This window comes from Liolophura sinensis, chromosome 12 (assembly GCF_032854445.1).
Source record: "Liolophura sinensis isolate JHLJ2023 chromosome 12, CUHK_Ljap_v2, whole genome shotgun sequence".
NCBI lineage: Eukaryota > Metazoa > Mollusca > Polyplacophora > Chitonida > Chitonidae > Liolophura > Liolophura sinensis.
Genome location: NC_088306.1, coordinates 5,970,633 through 5,985,615, shown reverse-complemented (window position 1 = coordinate 5,985,615; position 14,983 = coordinate 5,970,633). Strand labels below are relative to the sequence as shown.

The following is a 14,983-nucleotide window of genomic DNA, read 5'->3' as shown; positions in this document are numbered from 1 at the left end:
AACGTAAAACCTGCCAGAGCTTTTCATCATACGCAACGACTTGTTCAGAAAATTCACGAAATCAAACTGCACATTTTTTAAAATGGGAGCTTTCATGAAGCTGACACGTCTTTGAGTTGTACGTGCAAGTCGACATTAGAAAAACAATACAGCGCAAAAATGGAATAAAAATAAAACTGTAAATCCACCTTTTTATAGCTTCATAATATAAGTGAATAATAAATTCAATCAAAATATAGGCCTACATTTATATACATGTTCGGTATAATATATGAATTACAAATGTATTACTCGTGATGAAATGTGTATGAAATGTGTATGAAATGTGTACCACGTACACAGAAATGAACATACGTTTTATATATGTGAAATACATGTGTATCATATATGTGGTTAATTTCACACGTGTCACGTATGTAAAAACGAACGCATGATAACCTTGCGCGAATCACGTACGTGACATACACGAGAACCACACACCATTCACGTACGTACATGTTACGTATAAAACACACGTGAGAATTTTCTGACATATGGTTCACATAAATTGCAATTTTGCACGCTAACTACCAGGCCACGGAGGCCCAAAGCACGCAGTTTTCTTTTTCATTATTTGGTTTTGTTGGAATTATCAAAGCTTATAAACCTGGCATCAGTTTTACTGATGATACCGATTCTTACATTCCAGCTCATATTCCGGTCGCACATATAGGCAAAATAGGCAAATATTGATATATCTACATCAGGTGTGGTGTGTAAAATTATCCAAGTCTAGTTACATCTAACGACCACAACTGAGTTTTATTGGTTTTAAGCTTTAGCTGGGCGAAGTGGTCTCCCCTTTGTGGTATGGTTGTGCGCATGTAGGCCTACACCCCGTGAGGAAATGTTAATTACGGTGTTGTCATTTACTCTGTCAAACTTAAGTCATTATCATGCGAAATTTTTGTTTTATGTTTAGGCTTATCATGACAAATAACGTAAGGTGAGGAGTGCGGTCATTTTGACTTGCATTCGATTCACTCGATCGTCCTCAAAACCGAAATTCAGCCTGTCTCACAAAAAAATTGGACAAATGTCTAAAAATTTACATTTGTTACCAATAACAGAACAGCTCCATTATACTGCAGCCTTAAGGCCTAAGAGAGGGGTCGCCGTGGCCGCGATGTTTAGCGTGCCAGCGCGGCTCAATGACCCATGGAACCTCTCACCAGTGCGGTAGCTATGAGTTGAAGTCCAGCTCAGGATGGCCTAGGAAAGCCTGCGGTAATGTGGGGATGGACGCGGGTTTCCCTCGGGCTCTGCATGGCCGGTTTCCTCACATCAAAACGCTGGCGTAACAATAAGTCCTTCACGTAAACAGGAACTTGTACCTCTAGTTAATCAAATCCACGTTGTAACATCCCTCTTCAAATCGACACACAGTTTTTTTTTATAGGTAATCCAATAAAATATCCATTTTTCCCGAAAAGCCCTTTTGGTGCATGGACTATGTGGAACGGACTGGAAAGCCGATGAAATCAATTTACAGAATGTGCCTATGAGCGGACTGTTGTTTTTCTTTTCTAACAGTGATTTTTTTTTTTGGTGCAAAATGGAATTATCTGAATATTATGCATTATTGTATATTATATGATAATTATACATTGTCTGAAATAAAGTTAACAACGAATGCTGAAGTCCACACGTTGGACGATTTAAGTTGTCACCTGACGCGGATAAACTACGAGGCAGATGGCGGCTGTCTTGATGCACTGGCGACGGCGTAACCTGGAGGATTATTTTTTGGCGAGAAATTAGTATTTAACTGGATTATCTTTACAAAATTGTGTGTGGCGCTTTGAATGGGAGATGGTCCTACGTCGGTTTAACTAGCAAGAAGAGGCATCTGCAATTCTTATTCCTTTATTTACTTATTTTTTTGATTTTTATTTTACGCTGTACTCAAGAATGTCGGGGACTCTAACCTTGAAGTTGCGCAGCAATGCTTATGGCGTATCCTAATTTTTATCAACCTACATGTACTAATCAGTGCGCACGGACTAACTGTGGTCTATCTAAATCTTTCTCAACTTAATAGCCAGTACGAACAGACTAACTGTGCTTTATCCAAATGCTTCTCAATCTAATAGCCATTGCGCATGGACTAGCTATGGCCATTCCAAATGCTTCTCAATCTAATAGCCAGTACCCTCGGACTGACTATATCCAAATGCTTCTCAATCTAATAGCCAGTGCGCACGGACTAGCTATGGCCATTCCAAATGCTTCTCAATCTAATAGCCAGTGCGCACGGACTAGCTATGGCCATTCCAAATGCTTCTCAATCTAATAGCCAGTACGCTCGGACTGACTATATCCAAATGCTTCTCAATCTAATAGCCAGTGCACACGGACTAACTATGGCCTATCCAAATGCTTATCAACCTAATAGTCAGCGTATTCGGACTACATGTAACTATGGCCTATTTAAATATTTCTCAACCTAATAGTGTGCTCGGACTAACTATGGCCTGTCAAATATTTATCAACCTACTACTCATACCGACAAACTATGGCCTATATCCAAATGTTTCTCACACTAAGTGTACTCGGACTGACATTGGCACATCCAAATGCTTATCCACCTAATAGTCAGCGTATTCGGACTACATGTAGCAATGGCCTATTTAAATATTTCTCAACCTAATAGTGTGCTCGGACTAACTATGGCCTATCCAAATATTTATCAACCTACTACTCATACCAACAAACTATGGCCTATATCCAAATGTTTCTCACACTAAGTGTATTCGGACTAACATTGGCAAGTCCAAATGCTTATCCACCTAATAGTCAGCGTATTCGGACTACATGTAACTATGGCCTATCTAAATATTTCTCAGCCTAATAGTGTGCTCGACCTATCAAAGTATTTATCAACCTACTACTTATACCGACAAACTATGGCCTATATCCAAATGTTTCTCACACTAAGTGTACTCGGACTAACATTGGCACATCCAAATGCTTATCCACCTAATAGTCAGCGTATTCCGACTACATGTAACTATGGCCTATCTAAATATTTCTAAGCCTAATAGTGTGCTCGGCCTATCAAAGTATTTATCAACCTACTACTCATACCGACAAACTATGGCCTATATCCAAATGTTTCTCACATTAAGTGCACTCGGACAAACTATGGCGTATACAATTATTTACATGTATTAACTCCCTAACCAGTGTATTCTGAGCTGACTATGGCCTATTCAAATCTTCCTCAATCCAACAGTCAGTGTACGCAGACTAACGCGTCAATCTTGCAACTGCGATGCATACAGCATTTTGATAATCTACAACTTAATACACACAGATTTGAATACTGATTTCACTCGTTCGCCTAGAACATTAATTGCGTCTTTCCAACATCTTTGAAAACTGTTGACTACGCCTACCGCCATGATTCGGTCCTAATTTCGTACTTTATTTACATTCTTAGTTCTTTGGTGGTTTGTGTCGAACGATTGGCCATGTGATTTCTGACCCCAAGGTTCTCTTTTGGTTCACGGCCTGGTGTACGATTGTCTCTTCCGACGCATAGATTCGGTCACGTTCTTAAATCGTCCCATTCAATAATGAGATCAATGGTTCAAATCCAGCTTGTTCGATTGTGGCTTAGTCATTAAGTTTTTCAAGTAACTGGCGAACGAAAGTTTCCTCTACCCACCAGCCTGACCAAACAATACAGGGCCTAAGTCTTGGTACACTTTTGTACAACTGGCCTCAGCCTTCTGGTGCCAAACACCACGTACACTCTGACTAGGAAAAGTTTGGCCATCCGTGGCTTAGTGGTTAGCGTGCTAGAGCAGCACACTGGCTCATCAGCTTATTACTAATGTGATCTCTGTTCATGTCCAGCTCATGCTGGCTTCCTCTCTGGTCGTGCGAGGGAAGGTCTGTCAGCAATCTACGCATGGTGGTCAGTGTGTAGGGCTCCGTGGAGAAGCCAGGGTTTCAGGTGGGAGAAGCCAGTGTGAGAGGCTCTGTAGAGAAGCCAGTGTGAGAGGCTCTGTGGAGCAGCGAGAGTGCAAGGCATGGTATAAGGCTATGCGGAGAAGTCATGGTGTAAGGTTATGTAGAGAAGGCACGGGGTAAGGCTCTTTGGAAGGTTGTAGCGACTTATCCACCCTTGGAAAAACATAAACAACACTGAGTACTCATATTAAAAATAAAATACAATAAAAGCTTGAGTCTGTTTATTAAAAATAAAATAAAACATAGAGCAATTCGCAATAGTCAGAAAGCAACTATTAATAAACACATCACTGTTGAAACAGAGAAATATGTGATATAATAAAGTGTAAATATAGTCAAGCATACTACATTAAAAATGGTGTCGTTTTACAGGTTTATTGGCAATATAATGTAAAATAATTACTCTAAGTTGAACATCCACAGCATTATTACAAAAAATCGATATTTAACTAAATTAGTTACATCACAAATTTGCCACTGCACCAAAACTCAGTACAATACACATATCTGGCCTGTAATACCACGGGAGTAGGCCTACATTTTCTGTATTATATGTAAAACATGTCAAAAAGTATACTTTACCCTGTACCCTGTAACAATATTCAACGAACACAAAGAACAGTAGATAAAGAAGAAATCTCAGCTGTAAGTCCTAAATATGCACGAGAATGCAAACTTGTGATGCAGGAAAGTGCACCAAAATGGAAGAGGGGCACTCTACATGTAACGATGTAGTACAGAGAGTATAGCGAAAGATGTCGCTTAAACCAATAATAGGTGAAAGACAAGAAACTTAAACAGCCGTAAGTCAAACATGAGCACACAAGTGCAGCAAAATGGTAGAGGGACAATCTACACATGCATGTATACCCATTTTATTTATACCAGTCAAACATTGTAAATTAGACAGTACAGGTATATCTGCATGTCTATACCACGAGAGAGCAAATTTATGAGGTACAAGAGTACAACTATTTGCATGAAAGTGGAAACAATGTAGAAAATTTATTTACTTATTTATTTGATTGGTATTTTACGCCGTACTCAAGAATACTTTACTTATACGACGGCGGCCAGCATTCATATGGTGGGAGGAAACCCAGAAGACTCCAGGCGGAAATCCACGACCATCCGCAGGTTGCCAACGTAAAAGTGAGAGTACCTGTATACCTGCTAATGGAAAGCGCGAGAGTGTAAACTTACAATGCAGTAGAGAACGAATACTGATTAAATCTATACCAGTCAAACATTGAAAAATACACATTATGCCTTAATAATAGCAAAACATACCTATATATCTGTTTAGATGTTAATACATATACCTTGGTAAAAACATAGCTACATGTACCAATATATTACTCTTCACTAGCAAAGGTACAGTATTAAATCTTTATCAGTCAAACACTGTAGAACAGAGAGGATATCTTGATAACAGAAAAACACATATCTGTTTTATACTTAATACCTCTGCAGAAATATAGCTACCAATATGTTAGGCTTCACATACACATGTACAATTACCTTGGAGACTTCGTCCTGATATGCTACTAATTTTGGAATGCTCAGGGTAATACATATATGTATTCATAAACATAATATACTCTAGAATATATATATATATATATATATATATATATATATATATATATATATATATGGATAAAATATTACAGGACATATGAAATAACATTTAGATTATGTAATCTACCCTCGTATGTCATGTTTGATCAACATATGAAATAACATTTAGATTTATGTAATCTACCCTCATATGTCATGTTTGATCGACATGAAATAACACTTAGATTTATGTAATCTACCCTCATGCCATGTTTGATCAACATATGAAACAACATTTAGATTTGTGTAATCTACCCTCATATGCCATGTTTGATCAACATATGAAATAACATTTAGATTTATGTAATCTATCCTCATATGCCATGTTTGATCAACATATGAAATAACATTTAGATTTATGTAATCTAACCTCATGTCATGTTTGATCCACATATGAAATAACATTTAGATTTATGTAATTTACCCTCATATGTCATGTTTTATCAAGTATGGTATCAATTTGAGTACCGTACATTAAAACCTTGTCAGAATACATTAATAAAAAGTGTCTAATAAGACCAGAATATTGCATGATGGGATATGCCAACAATAGTGTAAATAAAATACAAGTGCTCCAGCATATCTACCAGACGTATGTCATACACTGTGTCAGAATTATGGTATCTGACAGCGATACAAGTTCAATTTGTGTTTGAAATTTGTAAACTTACATGTAAATTTAAAGCCTGTCCATACATGTACGACATTTACTGGCAGGTTGACTGGGTCATACAGTGTATATAAGTATGTATGTATGTAAATCATATGACCACGAGGTGTGTAAACATATGCAGTCTTCCTGTGCCATGACCAGTCCATGTCGCCAAAGTGCTGCAGCCACCGAAGTATCATGCCTAAGACACCAGACATGACACCCCATCCTGTCACATAATACTGACACTGGCCCAAACAGTCCTATTTCCTTGCTCTGACCTCTCGGTGCTGAGTGCAAAGTGAGGCGGCAACAAGTCTTTGGTGTATAGTATCTAGCGCCACTGATTTTATAAATACCAAGTACAGCCTAAGACAGTATCTAATAGCATTGGTGAAACAATGAGTACAGGCTATGGCAGGTTCTAACACCACTGGTGAGACACTAAGTACAGGCTATGGCAGAATCTAACACCACTGGTGAGACACTGAGTACAGGCTAAGATAGTATCTAATAGCACTGGTGAGACACTGAATACAGGCTATGACAGAATCTAACACCACTGGTGAGACACTGAATACATGCTATGGTAGAAACTAAAGCCACTGGTGAGACACTGAGTACAGGCTAAGACAGTATCTAATAGCACTGGTGAGACACTGAATACAGGCTATGACAGAATCTAACAACTCTGGTGAGACACTAAGTACAAGCTATGACAGAATCTAACACCACTGGTGAGACACTGAGTACAGGCTAAGATAGTATCTAATAGCACTGGCGAGACACTGAGTACATGCTATGACAGAGTTTATTACTATTGGTAAGGCACTGAGTACAGACTATGGCAGGATCTAACATTTATATGAGCCACTGAGTACAGAATCTCCAGAATGCAACACCTCTGGTGAGACACTGAGCACTATGACAGGATCTGCTAAGACACTGAGTACAGGCTATGCCAGAATCTAACGCCACCAGTGAGACACTGAGCACAGGCTATGACAGAATCTAACACCACTGGTGAGACACTGAATAAAGGCTATGCCAGAATCTAACGCCACCTGTGAGACACTGAGCACAGGCTATGACAGAATCTAACACCACTGGTGAGACACTGAATAAAGGCTATGCCAGAATCTAACGCCACTGGTGAGACACTGAGCACAGGCTATGACACAATCTAACACCACTGGTGAGACACTGAATAAAGGCTATGGCAGAATCTAATGCCACCAGTGTAGTATCTAAAGATAGTATCTAAGACAGTATCTAAAAGCACTAGTGAGACCCTGAGCACAGACTATGACAGAATCTAACATTTTTAAGAGACACTGAGTACAGGCTATGGCAGGTTCTATTAACACCGCTGGCTTTGATTGTCGTTATCAGCTACTTGCTTCTGTAGAATGGAAATCTCCTGTCTCATCTGCATCATCTCTCTTTCCTGGTCTCGTCGACTTTTAAAACCATAGGCTTTGGCGTAACAGCAGAAATATGTTGTAAATGGAATGGAGATAAAAAATATGATGATGCCAATAGCCAGCGTGACACCAGAGAGGGCCAGGTTTGCATCGTGATTGGGGTCACAGTAGATGACAACATTTCGCCTTGGTTGACTCCTCCCACCAACAGTGATAACGGAACCAGGGTTAAGGCAGTAGTGGATCCCAAGCCCCCCAAATACCGGCATCATTGGGGAGATTAAGGCACTTATAAGGGAAAAGACATAGTGGCAGATCACCTGCAAAATAAACCAAACAGTGAGGAGTTAAGGTGACACACTTAACATCATGTATATCGCATATGTGCATGTACCAAACATATTGAGGAAATGAGGTGACACACTTAACACTATATATCACACATGTACCAATCCCACTGAGGAGTTGAGGTGACACACTTCACACCATGTATATCACATGTACCAATCCCACTGAGGAATTCGGGTGAAGTGCATACATTCTGGTCATAGCTGGCAGAAATGTTGCCAAAATATTGTATGCAGGTAATTAAAGTAGAACAATGTTAAAATGATAAAAGTAATTTTTAAATTTTAGTCTCTTCTTTGTTAGAGAGGTTTTAGCTGTTGGCTATGAAATTCTGACAAACATTATGGAAGTTAAAAATACTCCCTGCAATTTTTACATGTATACCATAAAGCTGATTATCATCAGTGGGTTAAACAACACCCTCACGTACATACATGTAGGCATACTCATACTGTTCTTATACTACGCTCACATACATGTAGGCATACTCATACTGTTCTTATACCACCCTCACGTATATAAATGTAGGCATGCTCATACTGTTCTTATACTAACCTCACGTATATACATGTAGGCATACTCATACTGTTCTTATACTAACCTCACATATATAAATGTAGGCATACTCACACTGTTCCTATACCACCCTCACATATATAAATGTAGGCATGCTCATACTGTTCTTATACTAACCTCACATATATAAATGTAGGCATACTCATACTGTTCTTATACTAACCTCACATATATAAATGTAGGCATACTCATACTGTTCTTATACTAACCTCACGTATATAAATGTAGGCATGCTCATACTGTTCTTATACCACCCTCACATATATAAATGTAGGCATACTCATACTGTTCTTATACTAACCTCACGTATATAAATGTAGGCATGCTCATACTGTTCTTATACTAACCTCACGTATATACATGTAGGCATACTCATACTGTTCTTATACTAACCTCACATATATACATGTAGGCATACTCACACTGTTCTTATACTAACCTCACATATATAAATGTAGGCATACTCATACTGTTCTTATACTAACCTCACGTATATACATGTAGGCATACTCACACTGTTCTTATACTAACCTCACATATATAAATGTAGGCATACTCATACTGTTTCTTATACTAACCTCACGTATATACATGTAGGCATACTCACACTGTTCTTATACTAACCTCACGTATATAAATGTAGGCATACTCATACTGTTCTTATACTAACCTCACGTATATACATGTAGGCATACTCACACTGTTCTTATACTAACCTCACATATATAAATGTAGGCATACTCATACTGTTCTTATACTAACCTCACGTATATAAATGTAGGCATACTCATACTGTTCTTATACCACCCTCACATATATAAATGTAGGTATACTCATACTGTTCTTATACTAACCTCACGTATATAAATGTAGGCATGCTCATACTGTTCTTATACCAACCTGACGTATATAAATGTAGGTATACTCATACTGTTCTTATACTAACCTCGCGTACATACATGTAGGTATACTCATACTGTTCTTATACCAGCCCCTCATATATACATGCAGGCATACTCACACTGTTCATATATGATGTACATGTCACATTTACAAGATATGACTATAGTCAGGTAAAAAGAGAAGCTTATATCATAGCTACCCCAATTGTTCTAATTCTGGGGACAGATATTAGTAGTGTTGAAAGCGGAATATTACATTTCTTAACCAGCCTTTCGGAAATTAAAAATATGGGTAGACCTTGTTCATTAGATGGTCTAACAATGAGAAAAAATAAACTCAATATTTCTGCTACAACATATACATTGGCTAAAATGAGCAGACCAGGTGTCCCCAAAATTAGAACAAACAGAGTATATTATAATTATGGCAAACTTCTAGGGTAGATATCATACATTGTGGGTAGGCACATTTACAAATATTATTCTTGTGACAAATGATGCTACATGCTAGACAGAATACACCTGTACAAGTACTCCATGACTCATCTTCATTGATCTCTCCACTGCAGCATATATTGTATAATACATGTAGTATTCAAACTTCACTGTGCAATTCGATCAATACATGTATTTGTCTACGACACTGAGATTTCCTCCTGTTTAACATTTAAAAATATGTATGTCGCAAAAACAGAAATACGAACAATTGATAATTACCCCCAATTTCAGTATTCAGGAATGATAATATAGGAAATGAATATAAATGAGTAGTATTTACATATTGTCCCAAAGCCGGATTTATAAATTAAGACGATATGACCGATCAATCATTGGCCAGTCTGATAATAATGGTGAATATTCATACAGTAATCATGGTTGTGGGTTTCCTCTGGGCTATACGCAGTTTCCCTCCCACTGTCGTCGTATAAGTGAAATATTCTTGAGTCCGGCGTAAAACACCAATGAAATAAAAAAATAAATAAATTATACAGTATTCAGAGGATAATGACAATTGTTCAAATACCAGTTAAATGATAATGGTAGCTGTTCACATACCTGTCAGATGATAATGGTATTTGTTCAAATACAAGTCAAATGATACTGGTAATTGTTCATACAGTAATCAGTGGATAATGGTAATTGTTCACATACCAGTTAAATAATAATGGTAATTACCCACATAATAATCAGATGATAATAGTAACTATTCACACACAGGACACATGATAATGGCAATCACTCACATACCAGTCTGATGATACAGGTAATTGTTCAGAGACCTGTCAGATGATAATGGTAATCGATAACATACCAGTCTGATGATAATGGTAATTGTCCACATACCAGTCCTATGATAATGGTAACTGATCACACACCAGTCAAATGATACTGGTAACTATTCATTTACCAGTCTGATGATAATGGTAATTATCCATACAGTATTCTGAGGATAATGGTAATTATTTACACACCAGTTGGATAATAATGGTGAGCTAACTATTCGCATAACAATGATATGATAATGGTAAATTGCTCACATGTCTATCAGATGATAATGGAACAGAAGGTACATGTAACTTACGTAACACTTGTCAACACCTGATGGTTCTCCGTTGACAGTGTCCGTCTGCCGTCCTGCTTGGAACCCAAACAAGCCTGCCAGGAGAACCTAGGAGAAAAGTGGATTTCACCAGTGTTATAGTCCTCAGCTCTATTTTATTTTTATTTATTTGATTGGTGTTTTACACCGTACTCAAGAATATTTCATTTATACGATGGCGACCAGCATTATGGTGGGAGGAAACCGGGCAGAGCCTGGGGAAAACCCACGACCATCCGCAGGTTGCTGAAAGACCTTCCCACATACGGCTGGAGAGGAAGCGAGCATGAGCTGGACTTGAACTCACAGCGGCCACATTGGTGAGAGGCTCCTGGGGTCATTACGCTGCGCTAGTGAGCTAACCAACTGAGGTCTTCCGCTCTACCTGGGGTCACTTGGTAAAGGCAGGAAGTGATATGAGAAGAAAGAAATAATCTGTCTCAACCTAAACAAGTCATTTATTTCTAATGACACTTGATACATGTGTCCTCTTTACTGCTCAGAAAATGATTCAACAAACATCTAAAGTAATTTCACTGATAAATGCTGATTAAGGCCCTGTTCACAGGACTTTAGGACATGCCTTGGTGGTGGTAGCAGTGATGTAAAACAAGCTTACAGAACAGCACATGTGCTGCAGAAAGCATGCTCTACCATACATTTAAAAGATTTTTTTGAAACTTCCTACATGTGACACACAGATAATCACATGGACAGCACCTTGTTGGGAGACAAGTGATATTCAACAAAGGCCCCTTGGACAATGAGAGCAGGGGAATGTCCGAATACCCTGTCTAAGGCCAGGATTGAACTCGTAACTTGTGCGTTGTCTTCACGGCAACCCCGTTCCGTGTCCAAGGCAGGGCCAATAACAAGGACATTTTAATGCGAGGTGTCCAATTTACAGCATACCCTAAATATCCCAAATTATAGAGAACTGCGCATGAAAAATTTAGCTTTAATGATGTTATAATGCTTAGGTCTGAAAATGCATTAGTCCAAATTAGGCTACCAATAGGTTGCCCAAACAGACAGAGCTGTATTTTTACCTTGCTGTCAGTTATTGTTTGTCTTACCAAAACTCCCACCCAAAGGCCAACCCCTAGAACAAAGGGGAATGACCCCGTGGGAACTCCGAACACCAAGCTCAAGATGCCCACAACAAATGAGATGAGCCCAAAACCTAGCTGTATAATGCCCATCTTAAATATCCTCTTCCGGCCTCGCTCGCGTAACTGGCGACGAGTTTCTACCAAAATAAAAATAAATAAATATGTGAAATAAAATAATTGTATGGAAATAATTATAAAAAAGTAACAAAATCAACCCAAACAATACATGCATTGCCACAAAATTTATTCAGATTCACATGCTGACCATTGTTCATAGTTGTGTAAGTTTAATGTTTTGATTGACTGATTGTGTTTTCCTTCTTGTAATAAAACAGCTGGTAGAAGTAACCATGGTAATATCTGGACGTGTTCGAACGTTCAAGGGGCTTGTGAAGGGCATTGCGTGACTGCTGTACTTCCATTTAACTCATTACTGCGTTTCACTGAGAGTCCTGGTGTGGTTTCTAAAGGTGGTTGTAGCGTTGTAGCAAGGTAAAATTGGTATGCCATCAGCATGTGGTGTCCTGGTAATAAGGCCAGAGTAACAGTATCAACTGATCTAACCGCCATCTGACCCAAGACAACTGCTCCAACAGTTTTATCATCAGTATTTTAGAGAAAAATGTCTTTTTCACGATATCTAGTGTCTAGTGTAACTATAGACAAAAGTTTGGCTGATTTCTTATGATTCACATAATTTTCTGCACTTATATCAAGTTATCTGTGGCGAGATAAACCCCATTTCTTTGAACGATGTTGGATTGTGTGGATGGGGCTTTAGTGTAAATGTTAGTTACAAAGTACAAAAGAACTTCGAATAAAAATTGTGAAGTTTTCAACTTCTGTCACATTTTGTATCAGTTTATAGCAAAAATTCCCATAAATATATTTTAGTGAAACAATTTGTCTGTCACAAACATAATCTCGCTGGCGCGAGAAGACTCATTTGTGTTTGTCTGAAATTTAATTCTAATGAATTGTTGGAATTTAGAAATATGGGAAAAACGTAACATTATGACATCGTCACACGTCACGTTCATTGTACTGGGTGTGGCGTTGTTGTTGTTATTATTCACACTCAACAAGGCCCCCTTGTCTGAGTGATTCACAACTCACTTAAATAAGACATGACAGTCGTTGCAAATCTTTAGTTGTAATAAGAACCAAATACCTTTGTCCTGTGAGCTGACGTTCATTCTGTAACTTTTAACCGAATGGTTTCCCTCAAATTATTTTCTTCTCTGCCTTCCTTTCACTGTCAGTCCTCCCGATACTGTCAGTGGACCTACCTGACAGGTGACTTGATGACTAGGACCGGCATCAAGGAGACGCATCCTCGACGCTACGACACAATGCCGCTTACATCAACCAAAATTCTCCCAAACTGCTCTTGTTCTTCCTTTTTTGTAACACAAATAGACAGTCTTGGGTATTCAGTGATCCATTTGTGGATGATAATGTAACTTTGCTCCAGTTCTGAATACTTCTGAATACATAAGTGGCGATATATTCATAGGTTTGCTTTCCTTCCACCGCCATATATGCCTAGAGTGAGATATTCTTGCAGTGGCGTAGGAAGACGGGGGGTGGGTGGGGCGTCGGGTCGGAGGTGTCGTGCCTCAGCATTGTCAAACTTGGGGAGGAGTGGGTGGTAGGTGGTGGTGGTTCTGGGGCAACACATGTTCTGCCCTACCCATCCACTTTTAGGCCATACACAAAAATCCACCACAGTAAACATTTCTTTTATTTTGTTCAAACAGATTAACGCACTGTAATTTTACTGGTCAAATGCTTTAACCTCGGGGAAAAGCGTTCATGTCGTAGTGGTATCTGAAATTCTGTAATTTGCAAAATTAAACAGTGTAGTTCAGCATTCAAACAGAGTGACAACTCACGTCTATTAATCCCTCGGAAGGCCACTTATTCTCCAGCACCCAGCAAAATTCATTGCAGTATTTGGCCATTTGATGGCATATTTTCAGCAAGGCGATAATACTTACAAACGATGCTAATGTTTTATGAAGCCATGTTCTCATGTTTTCTATCACAAAGAACATAAGAGTATAAATACTGAGTTTACCCAGGTTTTGTCATAATGGTGGATAGAAATTCCCTTTTGCGGTTTTGTGCATGCTTCTACATGTAACTCCCCGATCAGATGATCTCCGTCTTAGCACACAAATTTTCAATTAAAGCCTCTGTACCTCTGTTTGTATTTACTTTAACTGGTCTAAAAAGAGCTTCTGGGACCTGGGCAGCGGCTGGACACTCGCCTTTAAATGACTGGGATAGTCCTTCCCCTTACCTACTGTACGACCCCACCTCCTCTCCACCTCGCAATCTTTATTACTTTGGTCAATGTGTAATAAAGGTTGTTCGCTTTAACCCGCAACCGCTATTAGAGCATGGAGGCATACATATAGCATGGAGGTATATATATGTAAAACACCAATCAAACAAATAAATAAATCATAAATTTGCAGTGATGTCATAGCTAGTCTCTTAGCCAATCATCAGCACACTCTTTGGTCACGTGACAAGAGTACAGGTAGGCTACTTGACGTTGAAACAAAGCGAATTTAATCTAGGTGAGATAGACATTGAATTTAGCACAAAAAGTTTAAAATGTATCTTTTATGTAAGAAAAGTCTTTATGGGAAAGTATTCAGATTGTGTTTAGTTTTTAGATATGATAATTGCAATGTCTTGTACTACTTTAAACTTTAGGGATC

The 14,983-nt window shown here is 38.6% G+C and overlaps 1 protein-coding gene across 2 annotated transcripts; it reads right to left on the bottom strand.

Annotated features, from left to right (window-relative positions):
* Positions 1 to 5,812: 5,812 nt before the first annotated feature.
* Positions 5,813 to 13,523, bottom strand: LOC135479482 (uncharacterized). Of its 2 annotated transcripts, XR_010445854.1 has the most exons (5): positions 13,423 to 13,523; positions 12,216 to 12,388; positions 11,122 to 11,208; positions 6,008 to 8,033; positions 5,813 to 5,950 (listed from the first exon to the last, which is right to left on the bottom strand). XR_010445854.1 is itself a non-coding variant. In XM_064759333.1 (4 exons), the coding sequence occupies exons 1-4, from the start codon at positions 13,445 to 13,447 to the stop codon at positions 7,650 to 7,652; spliced, it is 669 nt and encodes a 222-aa protein (XP_064615403.1). In that variant the 5' UTR covers positions 13,448 to 13,523; the 3' UTR covers positions 5,813 to 7,649. The 2 variants fall into 2 exon arrangements, 1 of the variants encoding a protein (XP_064615403.1); XM_064759333.1 differs by having other exon boundaries at positions 5,813 to 8,033.
* Positions 13,524 to 14,983: the final 1,460 nt, after the last annotated feature.

What these genes read in the sequence shown, in the direction of transcription:
- LOC135479482 (XM_064759333.1), bottom strand. Translation starts at nt 13,447, where the DNA reads ATGAACGTCAGCTCACAGGACAAAG. An exon ending in CGTCAGCTCACAGGACAAAG is followed by an intron (nt 12,389 to 13,422) that starts GTATTTGGTTCT and finishes TTATTTTGGTAG; the next exon opens with AAACTCGTCGCCAGTTACGC. An exon ending in CAGGTGTTGACAAGTGTTAC is followed by an intron (nt 8,034 to 11,121) that starts GTAAGTTACATG and finishes TTTATTTTGCAG; the next exon opens with GTGATCTGCCACTATGTCTT.